We start from the raw sequence: 18898 nt of genomic DNA on the forward strand, positions 1-18898 counted from the left end.
TCAGAATTAAAAGAAGTGTTTGTGTGTGTGCGTGCGCTCTCAAGTACATGCTGTGCACAAGCTATCATCGAAATTTTATCCTCGACGACTACAATCAACATCACCATCCTCAGATCCATTTTTTAAAAAACACAAGGCAAAGTAACAACCGCAGAGAATGTTAAAGTTGATATCAATTATTTAATTATTATTTTTTATATTAATTATTGCAGCCTAATAACAACATTAATTCATCAGCTTGTTCCGTCAGTAATTGACAGTAATCGAAAATAGCATCATCTGTAATGTGTGTCACCTCTGCATTGATAAGACCGTTTAGGGTATTTGTTGTGGACAAGACACTTGTTACGTGATTATCGAAACATGATTCGCATAAAAAGACCCTTGTCCCTGACAACGCTGTGTTTCGTTTCTAATCTATGTTACATTAAAAGGTTTACTCGCCTCTCATTTCCCTGACGAGTGTCTTTGCTTTCATTGCACGTTCCCTAATTGTCTTACTGTCACGGTTCCCAGAGACGACACGTTCTCTGCGATCTTTTTCCAGACATTGGATTGTCTTGGTTAGACAAATCTTAACAATAAATGTCATTATACAGAATCAGTTGTTTATTTTCCAGAATATATTCAAGTGTGGTCAACACTTCCAGGTGAAAGAAACTCGCCTTTTCTGTCTGGGTTGTTTTTTTCTTCCTTCGGTAGCCATCGCCATTTTGTTTTCTGGTACTCACATGATCCGTGCACGTATGACCAGCTACGAGGATATCCTTAGTACCTAAAATCAGCCGTCGGTTTAGTAACCCAACATGCTTTCTTGCCCACGAATTCGTCGAGAGCTTAACCGTCGGTTAGCACTTAACGGTTGGTTTCCTAATCAACGGAGGTTAACTTTGCCGTCCGTTAGTTGACCGACGGCCATGAATACAGCCCCTGGTGTATAAAAACTGTTTCCAGTCGAGCTTGCATATGGGTATCTTGACATATTTTATAATACTCCCCCGTAAATCTTTGCCACAAGAACTGGTCGCACATTCAACAATATGCATCCGGTTAAGAAGCAAAGGTCAACAGCTGTGACACACTTTAGCTCTGTCTGGGAAACAACAGACCGAGCCAGGGGAGTATTTAAAAATATAATTTATGAGCATGAAATTTCGCGTCGATTGTTCCACTAAAAAAATTTTTCGCCCTTTGTCACAAAATGTGGAAGTTTCTTGCAAAATATTTCATACAAATAGCGCCAGCCCTCAAAGAGTTAAATGAATTAACTCCAACGACGTCAGGGAAGAAAAATGATCAGAAAAAGATTCCGCGAGATGGGCACATAACTCATTAATAAAGAGCGGCAACGCTAGGGGCCGCGGGGCATGATGGGGTAGGTTAGGGGTTAGGGAGGAGGAGGAGGAGGAGGAGGAGGTAGCTGGGAGGTGGAGGGGGACGATTTCCAGTGTTTTTGACAACTCAAGAGAACCAACAGCACTAATTCGCCCACTCCGGGGCAGATGCCTTCATTGCCCCGGAAGGGTTCAAGGACAGCAACTCCAACATCACTCTCCCTATTGACTGATGCAAAGGGTGTGAGCGAGGAAGGGAAGGAGGACTGGGTGAGGGGTTCGGAGGGGAAAGGATCGTCAGAGAGGGTGCCTTCGTCGTGAGTCAGTAACAGAAACGGTTTGCTGCTCCGACCGAAATGATGATGGCACGCTGACCGTCCTTTTTTTTAAGTTTTCCTTCATCCCTAGTATGAAGCTTTTCTTTCTTTTTTTCTTTTCTTTTTCTTTCCTCCGTTTTGATGGATGACGGTAAAGTCAGACGCGCCCGAGTGACAAGGAGGAGTTGAGGAGTCACAGGAACAGAAGCAGTTTCCTGGGTCTTGGACGCTGGATCCTCAGGGTTTGCTCTCATTATTATTATTATTATTATTTTTTTTTTTTTTTGTGGAGGGTATATCTGCTAGAATCAAAATACGTGGATTTTTTTTTCTTCATCCGTTACCACACTTTCTCGTAACAATTTTACGATATTCAATAATTGCTATGCACATTTTGCAATGCATATGAAGCTGTTGGATTAAGATGCTTAGAAATTTTTTTGTCCCCTTTCGCGGGTATAATGTGTGGAACTTAGGTTACACAGCAAATGCGTAACATGTGTGGTAACACCTAAACAGTCAGAGGAACCGCTCCTCGCAATCTTCAGTAGCTCACTATTGTCCTTAAAGCCCACCCTTACTTTATGTACATGTTTATACAAAATAATTTAAGAAAGAAATATTACAAAACATCTCAAGAAGAACGTCACACCCATAATCAGCTGTACAACAGTGCCACGGAATCAATCATTAGGCAATTAGCACTTTTTGTTCTCTCCATACTGGAAAAACATGATTGTTACCAGTTAATTTGTGCAGCCACTGGCCAAGAGAAAATATGGTGTGGGAACGTGCTGATGTGTGTGTGTTGGGTGGGTAGGTGAATGTATGTAGATGGAGAGGACAGAGAGAGAGGTTAAGGTGGGTATGGGTATTGTTGCACTGAGGAAGTGGAGAAGGAGGTATAACAGGGGTGTGGGTGTGTAACTTATGTCTTTATATTAAATGTGTGGGTGGCGGGGTATTTTTGTATAGCGGTGACTATGTTTATGTTATTTATGGACACAGACATTTTAAAAAAATATTTATTTCCCAGTTGTTATTGTAATGTTGTCAATCTGCAATATATAATTAATATCTATCGCCAGACAACGGATTCTCACACCCTTGCTGTAGTCAAAGGGCTTGAAGGACTAAAAGATATTCCCTGTCATGGCGCCTTAACCTTTGTGAGCGTGTGTGCTTGCTTGGGGAAAAAGCATGACGTAATATTTCAAATGACGTCATTGATGAGGACAGTCAACGTCATAGTTTACCAAGTTGACTTCATCGTTAGCGAAGCAGGTGTAGGGGAGGGGATGAATGAAGGCTATGTCGTGTAATGACGTCATGTCTGACCACTGTGATGTCACTGTTGCAGGGATTGGCGAGGCTGGACAGGTGCTGGTGATTCACAACGTCACGCGGTACTGCGGCGGCACCTACGAGTGCGTGGCGGAGAATGGCGTGCCCCCGAGTGTGCGCAGAGAGGTCAACGTCAGAGTGCAGTGTACGGCGTCTTGGCTTCTTTATCGTCTGATTATCACAGCTACTTCTTCAACTCATTCGCCGCTCCTGTCTTCTGTCTCTCTTTGTGTGTGTGTGAGCGCGAGTCTGTCTATCTAGGTGTATCTGTGTGTGCGTGTTTCATTAGATATGTGTTTGTGTTTCTTTCTCTGTGTGTGTGTGTGTCTTTAAATATGTTTATTTATATCTGTATGATTGTCTGGGGAGGGTGTTTTCTGGGAGTGTCTGTGTGCGTGCATGTGCGTGCATGTATGTCTCTCTCGGTTTGTGTGTGTGACTGTCTTGGCTTGTGTGTCTGTCTCTCTGTATGTGTGCCTATGTATTTCTCTGGAGTAGTATGCGTCTTCCTTGTGTTTTTTGCTGCTTATATATATGTACACAGCATTTGTTTGTTTGTACCGATTGTCACTGCCATCCGCCACCATTCCCTCGTATAACACCTCTCTTCTATATGAGTATGTTTACCAATGTAGTTTATGTTGATGTGTGTATGGATGAACATGAATGTATACCCTATCATGGTATTATGTGGACTATCACGGACCGGCTGTATTTTTTTTTTACTCGGGGAAAGCATAAAGAGTTCAGTGCCCAGAGCACAAGGGTTAGAGACCGGAGACCAGTCTCTTAGAGATCCGTGGAAGGGAAGGGGCAGGCCCCCAGATATGTGAGCTCTCTAACGACCGAAAAGCTCGGGACTTCCCTTACCACAATGCTTTCCATTTGCTTTAGTTCTGTTTCTTATTGTTTTTTATTTTTTGTTTGTTTTCTGTATTGCTGGTATTCTTGTTGCTAATCCCTGTTCAGATCCCAGAAATATCTAAAGCGGTCGAGATTATTTTTTTTCCTAAATCATTTTCATCCATTCGACTTTGGGCCCCCGAGTGGATCTAGTGTCTATTCTGGCTTCAACCGTTTCAGCTACCTTTTTTTAACGCAGCAGTTATCTCAGTTCATTAACCGATCATCTGTTGTCGTTGACTATAATGTGACTGGTTAAATATCTTTCTAACTCTCGGCTTCTGTTTAATTTTTCCGAAAAAATATCTGCGCCGTTTAATCTGAGGTGATCACCTTTTACCCACGGCTAAAGTCATCTCTTTATTCGTCTTTTTTTACATCATCGACTGTGATTGTCGTGTGATTTATTGTGAATTGTTCAGCTGCCCTGTTGGCTGTACGAGTGACCTTTAGTATTATTTATCCCGAGTTCTTTCCCTTTTTTTTTTTTGTTGTTCTGCTCGTCCTGCACCCGGTGTTGATCGTTTACACTTGTCACATTGCTGTCCTGATCAGTGTGTTTTCTTTTCTTTCAATCTTCTCTTGCCTTATCAAATTCATGCTTTGGTTCGTTAAGGCCTTTGTATGCCTCGCGGCGTGAAGGGCGGTAACTGCAATTTCTTTCTGCTGGTATCTGCCTCGTGTCCTTCTTGTCCTTTCATATCCTTGTCCTTCACGTCTTTCTTGTCCATTAATCAACACCAAGCTGCTGGCTCGTGCTCACCATCACCTCCCATGCGATTCCTGTCGTGCACTTTTCAGCTTTTACTTTCAGTCCTGGAAAGGTTGCGTCCCTTTGGCTCCTTTTCTACTCCCTTTGTTCTCTTGCCATCGCTCCCTATTAAGTATTTCGCCCTCATTGTTAATAATCCACGTTTAGATATTATTTGTCTTCGTCTCTGTTCTTGCTTTCTAATTTGAGGATTTTTTTTCCTCCGGTTCATTCTCCATTTCTTTTTTTTCCCCTTTACAGTCGCTTCGTCTAATCTCTAATTTCTCCCTTTCATCATGCCTTTGTGCCTTTTTGCAGGCAGACCTTTTGCCTCTTTCTGTTAACGCCTCCAACCATGCTTTCTTTCTATCACCTCCCCTTGTCTTCTCTTTCGTCAGCCTTCACCTTTCACCCCCTCCCCAACCGTGTTGCCTTTCTCCCTCACCACCCCCAGCCCCTTTTTCGTAACCTCGCACCTCTGTTTCATTCTTTCATTTTTCCACCTCCTCGCCTTCTAATTTCGTTTTCATCTTGTGACAGTGTCTTTTCGCTCTTCAAATTACGGTTTAACTTTACCTACACTGCTTTTCCATTAACTCCAAGCACACTATTCTTTTAGAACTTTTCTTGTTCTTTCAAATGGGACTGATTCTTGAGTATTGGTGTATACACAGTCTGAGGTCACCAGTCCTCACCTCCTTACCCTACAGGGTGCTACAGAAGCAGTTCCTGTCGCTTTTTAAATTATACGAAGGACATAGCTGGCCCTGCCGAAACCTTTAAGACAACAAAATAATCAGAGGTGACTGACCTCATCAGGAAACGGAAAATACAAAATCATAATTATTATTTCGGAAGAAAATCTTTCAGTCGTTAAAAAAGAATTGAGGTCAAGAAAATCACATTAGCAGAATTTAGGTTTATCACCCCATGTCAGCTAGGCAACAAATTTTACTCCACATAAACATTATATTGAGTTAGAAAATAGCTGGATGCACAATTCTAATACATACTTAAATTAATGTATCGTTTGGGGCTGTAACACCTTTATTATTTACTCCGAGGGTTACTTTTCTTCTTCCCTCTGAAAAGTGGAGTTTGTTTCGTTCTTCCTATCTAGTCTTGCAACAGTAGAATTATCATTTATCTGCAGTTTATAAACACACTTTTCCTCTCCGGTCAAGTAAGATTCTACCATTCTTTACATCATCGGCACAATCGTCCGCCATCCGAGTGTAAGGCCTTGCCTTGGGGAAACGGGGAGATGAAGAAGCCTCATGTCCAGACCCCATGGACACTACTTCATGTTTCTTTACCCTTAGACATCTTTGCCACCCCTTTAAAAGTACTACCCCAGGGATACAACAACACCTGCGGGGTCTGGACACCGTTTTATAACTTCGGAAACAAGGCGATTGCTCTTGAATTCCCAATATTTCCACAAGGCAACTCCTTGCCCTCGCTTCATAACTACGCCTCCATCGTATGACTCCAGCCGGAACTCCACTGCGCATGTCAGGCTGACCCCGTGCAGTACCCACTTCCGTTCACGGACGTTTTTCAATGTGGCAGCTCTAGTTTATAGCTTATTTTACTTCTGATCTGTCACAATAAAAGTGTCTATAGAAAAAAAAAAAACTATCCCTGGTGCTAAGTGCGCTAAATATAAATGCGATCCATGCAAGAGAACAGATGTCTGGTCTAAGTAAAAGCACTTACTCATATCTTGGCGATAATTCTGTGCAAAAGGATAAGGTGTAAACCGATCAGTCTTGCCATGGTTTGCTTGCAAACTTTTACTGTCTTTTTTTTTAATAAAATTTTCTTTTTTCACTTTTAACGAATACTTTAACTGAGATTGTACAATGTTTATGTTTACAGAGACGTCTATGTCTATGTTTGATGTGTATGTTTACTTCGTTTACTTTGCAGTTGAGCCGGAGATTAATCTTCCCAATCAGAGGATGGGTCAGTTTGTGGGTAAGGACACGGTGCTGGAGTGTGTGGTCAGCGCCTACCCGCAGGCCGTCACCATGTGGAAGTTCCGCGGCCAGCCAATCACCAACAGCGACAAATACGGGGTAGATGACCAATCGTAATCCACAAACAGTGACAAATAGAGATTTAGCAGCCAGTCACCACCACGGACAGTCTCTCAAACACACACACACACACTTCCCTTCTTCACCAACTCAACCCACTCACCTACCTCACACTGTGTTCACCTAGTTCACTAAAGTATATCATTATAAAGTATATAAAGTATATGCGTCTTACCCTGAGGGTTTGCATGGGCAGGTAACCCTGTATCAGGAGCCCTCCACCACCATCGTGACGCTGTCGCTGTTCATCAGAAACCTGGAACAATCTGACTTTGGCAAGTACAGCTGCATCGCCTCCAACTCCCTGGGAGAGACCAGCAAGAAGATGACCCTCTATGGTCAGTGCTGTTGTCATGTGTCACCTGACTAAATAGGGACAGTTCTCTTGGCAGTTTTAAAGTCCAACCCGAGTTCAAAATAGTGACAGTTCTCTTGACAAACTTAAAGGTCAGCCCGAGTGCACAATAGTTGCTACAAAATACTAGTTCCTCAACTCTGAGATTATTAGACTGTTTCGTTTTCAATAAGAATATCGAAAGCCTCTGAACATCACATTTCTCAACATTTTAGAAATAGGTCAAGTGGCTCACTTTTTTGGCTTATTTTAGTTCCGATATGCTCGAAGCTCTAGCTTACTCGGATGTAGTCTTAAATGACTTCTAAAGTGAAAATTTAGGTCAGTCCGTTAAAAAAATAATTAGCAAAAAAAAAATCAAAAATAAGAAACCTGTGACAGCAACTAATAAACAATTTTATTTTCTCTGGATAAGACAAACATGATGCTGACCACCGTGTGACAAGTGTAAACTTTCAAAGCCTGTGCTTGATTTAATTTTGGTTTTCTGCTCTTCGCTCTGTATGCTAAAGAAGGTGGCTACGTCAGTGACTTACGTCCTGAACACGTGATGTCAACTACGTGGTTTTTCTTTTTTTTTTTATTTGTTTGTGTGACATAGTGGTTTCATGAGGGTGGGAACGGGTTGATTGACACTCTTCACTTTTGGAAACAAATAAGATGCCTACATTAGGTGACGTACGCAGTGAAGACGTAAAGTGAACACTCGGTTGGACTTGACAGACCAGACCACCCCGTACAATGAGTGACGTATGAAGACACGCAAATACTCTCTGGGAGGACGCCCTTCTTGAGGTTTCTCTGTCTGAGACAAACACTGAATAGCACAAGAAGACAAAGGCCACACTTTATTTTACACTGAGTGTGTTTGTTTGTTAGCTCGGCTGGATATTTTGTGTGTTTGTGGTTGTGTGTGGGTGTGGGTGGGTTGGTGGGTTGGTTAGTGGGTTGGCTGGGTTGATTGGGTTGGGTTGGGTGGGTGTTTGGTTCGGTGGTTGGTTGGGTGGCTGTTTTTTTTGTTTTTTTTTTTTTTTAGGGTGAGCAGCTGCTTCTTTGTTCGGCTGAGTGGAGTTTTTTAATTGTTTTTTGGCTTGTTTTTTAATTGATTCTTTGTTTGTTTGTTTGTTTGTTTGTTTGTTGTCTGGCTATTTCTTCAGTTGGTAGGCCGTATTTTCCTTGTTTGTTTGGATTTTGATTTGTTGGGTAACTGTTGTGTGTCCGTTTGTTCGGTTTGTTAGCTTTTTGTTTGCAGTTTTTTTTTCTTTTTGGTGGGGGGGGGGGATTTTTTGGGTGGGGATAATATTGATGGTTTTTGTTCGTTTGGATGGCTTTTTATTTTTTTTCGATGGGTGGTAGGCTGTTTCTTTCTTTGTTCAGTTAGGTAGTTCTCCTGGTTTTCTTGCTTTTTACACTTTGCATGGCTTGTTCTGGTCAAAACTGGGTGAAGGTCTATTCTTTTTGCTCTCTCTCTCTATCTCTTGCTCAACCTCCTCCTTCACTGCACGATCAACTGTCTTATATCTAATTTAGCGATTACCACCAGCATGAATGATGAGTTATGTTTTTAGAGTACTACGAGCGCACCAAGCCGACGTCGACCACTACCACCACTGTGGCTACTACCACGCCGGCGAGCACGACCACCACAGAGGCGCAGGCGCAACGAGAAAGCATGAGACGGACGCACGTGCCGCTCGCTGACCGCCGCGTGGATGAACTGGAAGGCCGAGAAGGCCAAGGGTCAAAAGGTCAGCAGCATGACATCGAGCTTCCACCTATTGACTCAAATATGTGGTGGCGGCCACCTGGATACGACACGGGTACACACACACAGTTCAGCCATATTACCCTGTAGCAAGAACCAATTACCCTGAGTGTAGCAAAAGAAAAAAAAATGCACTTGACACAAGACTTAAAGAAAGAGGGAAGGGGTTGTCAAGGATGGGCACAAGATGAAGCTTTTACATTGAGGGTAGGAGAGGTAGATGGTTAGATATTAGTGTAAGATAAAAGAGAGAGTGCAAGATATAGACAGATCATAACAACACTGAGTCGGGGTTCTTTCTCTAGTACTTGGTTTCATTCGAAAATAGAATTATTGCTGATTTTTTAATACATTTTAATTTAAATCTCTACCGTGTAGCATTATTTTCGTAACGACAGGGTAAATCTCAGCAAAATCTGGGTAAATAATTATGTTCCTTTCCTTTCTCAAAATACACACCAACAAACATCACCACTCACGGAATGGGGTCAAACTAGTGACGTCACAGTTGTATGCAGACACTCGTTATTAACATACCGCTCCACCTCTTCTACTGGTTGAAGTTTTGACAGAGTAAAGATATCCAAGTTCAATCCTTACATCTGTCTTCTCCATCTCGAGATCTTTCGATCTTACCCGTGATGATTAACTTGACTGGCAGGTTCTGTCGTGACTTGGTCGTATCGGTAAATAGTGGAATCGACCGGTCCCCTTTAAATCTGACTGTTGCTAATGATAAAGTTGAAAGAATTTAATTTTTTTTTTTTATTATTATTTTGCAGACTCGTCTTCAAAGACATGGGGCGTTACAGGATCCTGTCCACATAACGTACCGTCGTCGTTCGTGCAACTCTTGTTGCTAACTGCAACCCTGTGCTTACTCTTCACCGAGTTGTGAAACTGCTTACATCTTTTAGCCAATGGAAAAGAAGTTCAGTGAAATGCCTCTAGCCAATCAGAACGGTCGTTGCAGTGTCGATCTTTCTTTCTGAAGCCTGCTTGTACAACGGTATATTTTAAAAAAAAAAAAATGGTGGCCCTGGAGGTAACCAGAAGAGCTTGCAACACTGCTCACAACGATGTGTTCGATAAACTGCACTGGCAGATTTTTTTTTGTGTTTGTCATCTTGCAAACATTCCAGCTATCGTCGTTCGAATGAGCTTGCGACCAACTTTGTCTGATTCTAGAACAAACTAATCTTGTACAGTCGTGCGTCTGCAGTTGTCGTCTCATTATCACCATTCTAATAAACTTCAGTGTCTCAAAGAAAAAAAAAAGGTCAAAGGTTAAGAGAACCTTGCAGAAAAGGAAGTGATCACCTACTAATGGAGAAGCGCTGAACAGGACAGTATGGTAGAGATCATTAACACTCGGCTGGACTTGACAACAAGGACATGCCCTCAGACTACCGCGACAACAACTGTCTTCGTCGATTCTTTTCCTGAAATTGTTCGCAGGGAAGGTCATCAGTGGAGTGCGGGAGGTCGGGGGAAGGTACGGGACGGGGGTGGGGATGAAGAGGAGTTGTACAGCCGCTAACATTTGCTAGGAAAAATTAATTAACAAGCTCAGCAAATTTATCTTTGCTTCAAAAACTAGGTCCTGTTTCACCAAAGGTCTGTCCCACATCGTTGAGAAATATTCTATTTTCCCTCAGCGGCTGTCATGACGCACAGAGGCAATAACAATTGTTTTCAGTAGTTCATGTTGACAAGCAAGCAGTTCTCACATTGTCTGTTCCGGTATGCAAGGTTTTCAATCTTAGTCGGAAAAATATCGTCAAACCTTTGACCAAAGTTGCGAGAGTAAAGGTCGCAAAAAAGCTAACAGTTTTGGGTAGAAATATCGAAACATGGAAACTTTGGTCAATATAATGAGCTAAACGCCAGCTTCTTTGCCAATTTATTGCTAAAATATTTGCCAGTACAACAGGACTTTGAAGTACTTAGGTGGTTTGATGCTTGAGCACTTTTTAATGAACAGCTTAACATGTATAGACTTATCTAGAGCAGGTCAACATGTATGGACTAACTTTGAGCAGGTAAACATCTATGGACTAACCCAGAGCAGGTCAACATGTATGGACTAACTTTGAACAGGTTACCGGATTAACAATGTTATTTTCACAGATTTGTACAGTAGGAACAGACTGAACGCAAAAGCCAAAATTTTGCTATCTTGTATTTACTGTAACTGGTGTCGCTGTTCAAAATCCAGCTTGAGTGACTGGCAATGCAATATCGTGACCACGCTACACTCCTCCCATCGTTCTATCCATCTCCAGGAAGAAATGAAGGGGGAAGAAGGATGGATGGACGTTAGTCCCTGTATGAAGCTGACAGTAGCTTCAGACAGTATGCTTGGAGTCAGAGTTGTGATTCCGGATCAAGTATTGTGACCAAACTCTCACAAAACAATTGAATCAGTGAACTACAATGGAACGTTCATGACAACCATTCAGCTGATCATTGGTGTGGTATTTTCAGTTCCATTTCCAAGCTTTGCTTTGCTTTTGTGTGTCTGTGTCTGTGTCTGTGTGTGTGTGTGTGTGGTCGCTTGCAGTCCTGTATTTTATGCGTAAGTATTTCTAAACAGAGTTGTTCTGGAAACTCGTCGAGACAAAGTGACTCAGAGAAAAGTTCCTCGCAAAGCGTTCAGCGGAGAAGCGTTTCATCAGAATCTTCAGCTTTCCCTGTGTTCAGTAACGCGGCCCTGTGCCTAGCTACTGGCTGGCTTTCTGGGAGGCTAACGAACAGCCGTATAAACGTGTGAAAAAGTGTTGTTTTGTTTGACTTTGTTCCCACCGAATCTTCAAACCCCTGCCCACCACTGCAACCTGCAACGCATGTACAAAAGGACGAAGAGTCAACTGAAAATAATTTACAATTTAACATTTTCTGATCCTTTGTGCAAACAGCGCCGTCTCTGTGTTTGATGTGAAGAGGTTGAAGTTACTGTGTACATTTTTAATGACAAATAATTTTGGAAATATCTATTATGATTATGTGATTCTTTCGTGAAGCTGCATATTTAACAACAGTACCCCAGCTGAAGTGAACGTTGTCATCGAAGATGTGTGGGAGGGGTACCCCGGGAGAGAGGTGCGAGAAGACTCTGCCAAAGTTGCAGTCTCTGCTTTCTTTTTAATATTTTTCCTTGCTATCGTTAATGTCAGTTTGACAGACGTTAATTTAAAAAAAGTTGTTTGTTTTCTGGTGACAGCAAAGAAACGAAAGAAGGGCCGCCATAGGAGGCATCCCAGTCGGCTTCTGCCTGACCAACGACCGAAAATTCTTTGTGAAACGCCAATGTTGTTTTGTTGATTGTTTACACCACCACCACCCTCCCTCCCCAACACTCTCGGCGTAAGAACAATTTTGAAAGTAAACTTTTGAAGTTGTATGAGATTGTTATGAGTAAACTTGGCTTCTTATGGCTGTAGGTTTACAGTCGTGTGTGTAAGCCTCTGTTGAATTGTGTACATCCATTTTTAATGTTTTAGTCCTTTTCTCCTTTTTTCTCTTTTTTATTTAATTTGTTTAGTCTGTTCTGCTCTGATTGAGAGGGCTTTTATACCTGTGAACAGTCCACAGTTTTGTTATTTGTTTGGTTGGTTGTTTTGTTTTTTCTTTTTCTTTTTTTTTTCTTTTGTTTGTTTGGTTGTTTTGTTTTGTTTTTTGTTTTTTTGGGGTTTTTTTTAATAATTTATTTTATTTATTTAATTTTTTTTTTTTTGTGCGTGCGGGCGGGCGTGAATGATTGAGTTCACAAAATGGATGAAGTCTATTTGTGCATCAGCGTTTGGTGAATGTTTTCCACTTGTGATTTCGTGCGCGTGTGAGCGTGGCATGCATACGAAGAGCTGTGTGTTTGTGTGTGCGCGCACGTGATGGATTGACTTGGCATGCAGCATGCAATACACAGATCTGTGCATGCGTGGATCATAGCAAGCAACAAAACCCCCACTCTATCGTAAACTCATTGTTGTATCGGTCAAAACAGTTTTTTTCCAGTTAAACATTTGTCGTTTTAAGTAAGGCGTTCGTACAACATAGATGTACCATAAACTGGTATAATTTCTTTGGCACGTTCTGCAACGGCCTTTTGGCGACCCAGGAAGGAATAGTGATCGAAAAATCACCACAATTAGGGTATTCCACTTCGTGCTTTATGTATAGTTATTTCGTGTTTTAATGTCCTTTCCTACCAGTTTAGTTACATTCAGTTTTCGCAAGTTAAAAAATAAACTGACGAATGTTTGTCAAACCCTTTTCCCAACCCACCAACCCATCAACTATAGGCACTGGGTCTTTGACGATGATGGTCTGCACGCAGACAAGTGGGCGATATGAGAAAAGTCGATCTAAGGCAGGCATGTCAAACTGAGGGCCCGAGGGCCGCATGGGTCACATTTGGGTTGTCATGAGGGCCGCACAGTGTCCTTTATGCGGGCCACAGGTGAGCTTGCAAAAGGTCACATGTTTGACATGCCTGATCTAAGGGACACAATTCAAGAAACTATTTTTCTTTTTTTATAGATATATATACCATCATGACATCTGGGAATGCAGGTTTTCCTTCGTTTGTGTTTTCCATTGTAGAATTGTCGATCCATCACACGCGGATTGTGTAATTGTACGACATATAATGGGAAAAAAATGTTCAGCTAGAAATTGTTCTTTTCCGTGGGTTTTTTTTTTTTTTTTTTAAGAAACAAAGGCACTTGAGGTAGAAGCATGCTTACATCAGTATATATTTGCTTGACAAGTGGGTGTACGACAATGAGAGTTAACTTTTGCTCCAGGACCTTACATTTGTAAATATTTCGCTTTCGGTAAAGAACTCGTACTGCAATAGTCAAGAAAACATGCACTATATACAGAACTGAAACTAATGGATAGATTCTGCTGGGTGATTAGCCGTATGTCTTTCTTTTTTTTTTTTTAATTAACTGATTAACCGTCAAAGCTGCATGCTTTATGCTTTCGGTACAACTTTAGAAAGGTCCATGATCCCAGCAGTCTATCCAACAGTTTTAGATAGAAGTTATTATACATGAATACATCACACAAACTTTTTTTACCAGTTACTCTGTGGTCACCTAACCCTTTAAAACTTTCTCACATACACACACAAAAGGTTTTAATCACTAAATGATGCAGTCCTGGTTTTGCAAAAACCAGACCTACTTACACTGGTAAGTCTGACATACTCATATACTGTCATAAAAAGGAATGTTTCTCACGGAAATAATACTGTATATCAAGAAAAGTGACAATATTTATAATGTGCTCAACACTCACCTCGTTTCCTTCTTCAAATGCTTCAGTTACAGCGGGTTGTGAAGACATTTCCTTTGACTTAAAAAAAATGTGATAACAATTAATATGTTGAAACCTCAGCTGACATGTAACCCTTGCCGTCAAAGCATTGAAATGCAGTCAGATATCTCTGAATGTATACTATGTCAGCATTTAGTTTATAATCTAATATTTTGATGGCAGGCTGCAGATTTTCATTGCTCTTATATAACGAATTTTTACTTCCTTTTTTCATATACTTGCTGCTAAATAACACAGTCCTGTGCTTTATAGCACCTAAATATCAATCCATGAACATCTATAAATACATAACTGTACCATAAAATCAACCACTAAGTAAAATGAAAGTTTTAACAAATAACTTCTTGATATTATTCTCACAGTAAGAAAGCAAGGGACTGAGTATACAGTCACACCAAGGGCCATAATCATGAAACAGTGGTACAGCCAGGTTTGCTTTACCTCCCTTCAATACTGACAGCCCTTAGGAAGAATTCAGTAACCATAAGCGTGGACCAGATGCGAAACAGATATCTCTAGATTTTCAACCACTCCAAGTACTGCACTTGTTTCTAATTAGAGTTTCCAGTCCATAGCTAACCCTGAGGTGATGTTACAGTCAAGGTGGACTTAATAGACATATTCAATGATAAAAACGACCTCATTTTCATTTTACACAAGTGTTCTTTATGCTGATGCACATGGATTACGCACACAAAAAGTTTAAGATATCACCTAAATGCACATTTGCTACATAGGTGTGTGCACATCCTCACAAAGCACTGTGATTTTGGGGATCTAGTTTCTTATAGCAGTGCTAGAGTTTCGAAAAAAAGGCAGGTTGGGCTCATGTTCAATCTAAATAACATTTGACTGTACTTGTTGTAAATGAATCTTCCTTCGCTGGATATTTGTCAATCAAGCTAGTCATTTCCATGAATAACAGTACATCTTGTACACAATGAACTTTGTACAAATGTAAAAGTGAATGAAACCTATAGGGTAAATTTAAACTTCTGATGAGCGTGACCTCTGCCTTTTGTCATTTCCCTTTAGACATGGTGTTGTTGGGTCTCATGTATTACTTTGCAAAAATCAGTGATTTGTTTTAAAGTGTACATACTTTGTGCTGGGGGTGTCTGAAGGTCTGCATGATACATTGCTTGCTTTCCCTTACTCATGAATGGTATGAGGAAGCAATGTATAAGCAGAATTGTTGTCTACAAGACTGCTATGCAGGTAGAACCTTTTTTTTTTTTTTTTGTTGGTTGTTTGTTGGCTAATCAAAAAAGGTCCTGTACTTCTTTTTCAAAAAGGGACAAAGATCTTTAAATTTCATCTGGATATAACTCAATAATTATATAACATGAGAGTTGATACGAATGTACAGATGCTTTCATCACTAATTTTCAAACAAAAGCTTGCGGATTTTTTTTCCAGAACATTGCACAAGTTGAAATGGCTTACTGTAACTGAAGAGTTTCAGTGTAACGAATATGCTAAGTTTCATCATTGACTCCTAAATATTGCTGTTCTTGTTCTGTGTGACTACAACCTCTACCCATCAACAGTCACATTTCATTATTTGTCCTCCATGTTTTTATAAACTTTCATCGTTGAATATAAGCTGTAATGCATGACCATGTATCAGTGTTCCTGTACTGTTTCATTTAAGATAATACACAAACTTTAAAAGAAAAGAATAACCAAACTTGCAAACATTTTAATGCATGAAACAAGCAAGCCTTTATCTAATGTTCCAAAAAGGCATGACATTTTAATTTTTCAACAGCAGAATAATAATACTAGAGTTGGCTTAAATAACTTCACATTTAAAATAAATTTACATTTAATTCAAAGCTAAATTATTATTTTGAACTTCAATTAAAAGATGTTTACATAAGATTACCCACAATTTAGAAATATGAACAATACTTTATTTTCAACCCACATTGCACTATGTTCATAAACATATACTAATCATGATATGTGAGCATGTGGGATCATAGTAGTGTTGTGAAACTATGCATGGATATCACACAATAAACTGCATTTGGGTTATCAGACTCTCATACAGTAAAGATGAACCCATAGAACAAAAACTCAGTTGTGATTACATTGTTACTCATACCTGCTTTTTCAAAAATTAATTCTAAACCTCACTCAAATATTCAAAGTCTTTCTCGTTTACATAACTGGAGTGCATCCAGTAGACTAATGCCATGGTAAAGGCTGAAAACATCAATGCCATCAGTTTTTTTGGCTTGTTCCACACATTCAACATTTCATTCCTGGGGTGGGAGGGGGTAAGACATTGCTGAAACTTTTCCCTTTATAACAGACTAAATACATAAAAGTAGTGGATGGAGGGATCATAAGAGACCTAAACTGTGACTGAAATTGCAGGTAAAAGAGTATCCAGTCCATCACTTTTATTTTGTGAACTACATAGCTAACTTTTCATCACTTTGACAAAACCAAGCCAAAATTTAGACCTTTAATTCGATTTCTGATAAATGCTACAATGACATACCATGTCCATCAATCTAACACTTAAAAAACATGTACATCTGAAAACTTGAAAGATATGATTGCTGACAGGTGTATATTTTTGGGCCCACTTCTGGGCTGCAAATACATGGTGTGAGCTGACAGTTGACTGTCAGTCTTGACTAAAATGATCTCTATGAAATTTTACACTTTCCAATTTGTAACCTAAGTTTGCTTTAGATCGTGTACAGTTCTTTAAAAGACTTGCTTTGTAAAAACTATGTTTAAAGCTAGTTTACAAGTAAGGTCATGAGCTTTAAATTTCTTTCATGTATTTATTTTTTTTTTATATTTAGGAGATGCAAAGTTGTCACGAAAACTTTGCAAGCCTGTGAGTGATAGAAAAGAACTGACACCTGAGCAGGGTCATGTGCACTATGTTAGAAAGTGGTCCATTTCATTCAAATAAAAGAAAAACCAACCTAAAATGCATTTACAGGTGTTTTATTTAGTGATGCGGTTGTAAATTTTTTGTCGCCTCAAAATGTGCCTGCGTGTGGCATATTCATGCATGTGTGTTTGCATGCTTCTGTTCATATTTACACCTTTACAGCTTCATTGCATCTACTTGCAATGTTTGATTTCCATGCTGCAAAACTCACTCACAATTTATTTTACTATTGATAGCTGGCTACTCTATGACAGTCTCTGTTTGGTCTTTGTGTTGATGTTATTCTTAAGCAATATGTCACATCCTAGCATTCAACAAGTTTTAGTTTATCTTTTACATCATGCTAGAAGTAGAGGGAAAAGTTTTTAAAATACGACTTGTAAAGAGACCTTGTTGATGTTTTGAAATTTATCCATAATATTATTTATGAAGTTTTAAAAAGACATCTATATTATTCACACAACATGAAACAAAAAAAGCACGGAGAGCAATGATACATTAAGTTTAATAACCCAAGAAATGCTCCCCTTGACTGTATTTGATTTAGCTCCACATTTAAATAATTTTTTCATGCAAAGTGCAACAACTAAGAAACAGATTTTTAAGAATTGAAATAACTAAACATCAAATCTTACAGCCAACAACTGAATCTTGCATTTCAGTTCATTTTATTTAAAAACAAAAAACAAACTGAGAAGCTGGTGGGACTATCGACAAGCTCTGGGAGTTATCTCTCCAGGCTGTACTTTAGCTGAAAACTTTTACCTTTCGCTTTTACCTGAAGATGCACAACACAACAGGTTGTTTACATTGCCCAGGCTGTAGTCTGTTTGCAGTGTTCGACTAATCAGGGAATCCCTACCTCGAGGTTGTGGAACCGCAGTTCTCACGGGGTGAGTCTGGCTTCCCGAAACTCATGAGATTAAAAAAAATATCGCTCAGCTCACGCAGGACTTTATCATTTAAAAAAGCATCTTGAAGATTGACTGTGCCAAAAAAAAAAAGAAGAAGAAACAGAAAATGATGACGATGATGATGGTAATGGCGGCAAAGAAGAAGAAAAAAAGAAGAAGAAAAGAAGAAGCCGCTGTCAAACTGACACAGTACAGTGGAGTGCCTGTGTTTAAATGAAATTTAAACTGGATGTGCAGTTTTAAGATACTTTATTCAGAAATCGTAGATCGAGGTCAGGATTCCTGACATGTAGATGATTTTTTTCAAAGAAGACAACTTGACAAATCGTCTCTAAATTTCACGGATCTGTATTTTCTCACTTTTCATTTGTTGTTGTAGTTGTTGTTGTTGAGGGGGCTACAACAAAAATAGCTGCTGTATAGAAAATCCACCATTTTGCGTATAAAAGATTCCTGGGGGCTCAAATGAGACCATCCAACAAACTAATGTATGAAGAGTTAGGAAGGTTCTTATTGTACATCATTTTAGCCACTAGATGTATAAAATATTGGTTACGGTTTTTGAAGCTCCGGCATACAAAGAAAACAAAAGATATGTAACAAAGAAAACAAAAGATATGTAACAAAGAAAACAAAAGATATGTGCTATACCTGATGGATTCCAGAGGTCATGAAATATAGGTGACCAGAATACGTAGGGTACTGTTAGCCAAGAGTTTTGAGTATGTCTGGATGTTCCAACAGGTGGGGAGGGAGAAAGGTTTCCTAAAGAAGTTTAGATAAAGATTAAGTGATGTTTTCTGTCATGAGAAGCACACAAGTCTGGAAAATACCTCCCACTCTGGTGTAT

The 18898-nt window shown here is 39.9% G+C and overlaps 1 protein-coding gene across 2 annotated transcripts in view; it reads left to right on the forward strand.

Annotated features, from left to right (window-relative positions):
• Positions 1 to 18138, forward strand: part of LOC112574892 (limbic system-associated membrane protein-like) — a 126022-nt gene extending 107884 nt beyond the window's left edge. For both annotated transcript variants that reach the window (XM_025256254.1, XM_025256252.1), the window contains exons 5-9: positions 3012 to 3140; positions 6582 to 6730; positions 6948 to 7089; positions 8675 to 8854; positions 9654 to 18138. In XM_025256254.1, the coding sequence (XP_025112039.1) occupies positions 3012 to 3140; positions 6582 to 6730; positions 6948 to 7089; positions 8675 to 8854; positions 9654 to 9769 (716 nt within the window). In that variant the 3' untranslated portion in view covers positions 9770 to 18138. The remainder of the gene's footprint in view (positions 1 to 3011; positions 3141 to 6581; positions 6731 to 6947; positions 7090 to 8674; positions 8855 to 9653) is intronic.
• The last annotated feature ends 760 nt before the right edge of the window (positions 18139 to 18898 follow it).

This window comes from Pomacea canaliculata, linkage group LG11 (genome assembly GCF_003073045.1).
Source record: "Pomacea canaliculata isolate SZHN2017 linkage group LG11, ASM307304v1, whole genome shotgun sequence".
Lineage (NCBI taxonomy): Eukaryota > Metazoa > Mollusca > Gastropoda > Architaenioglossa > Ampullariidae > Pomacea > Pomacea canaliculata.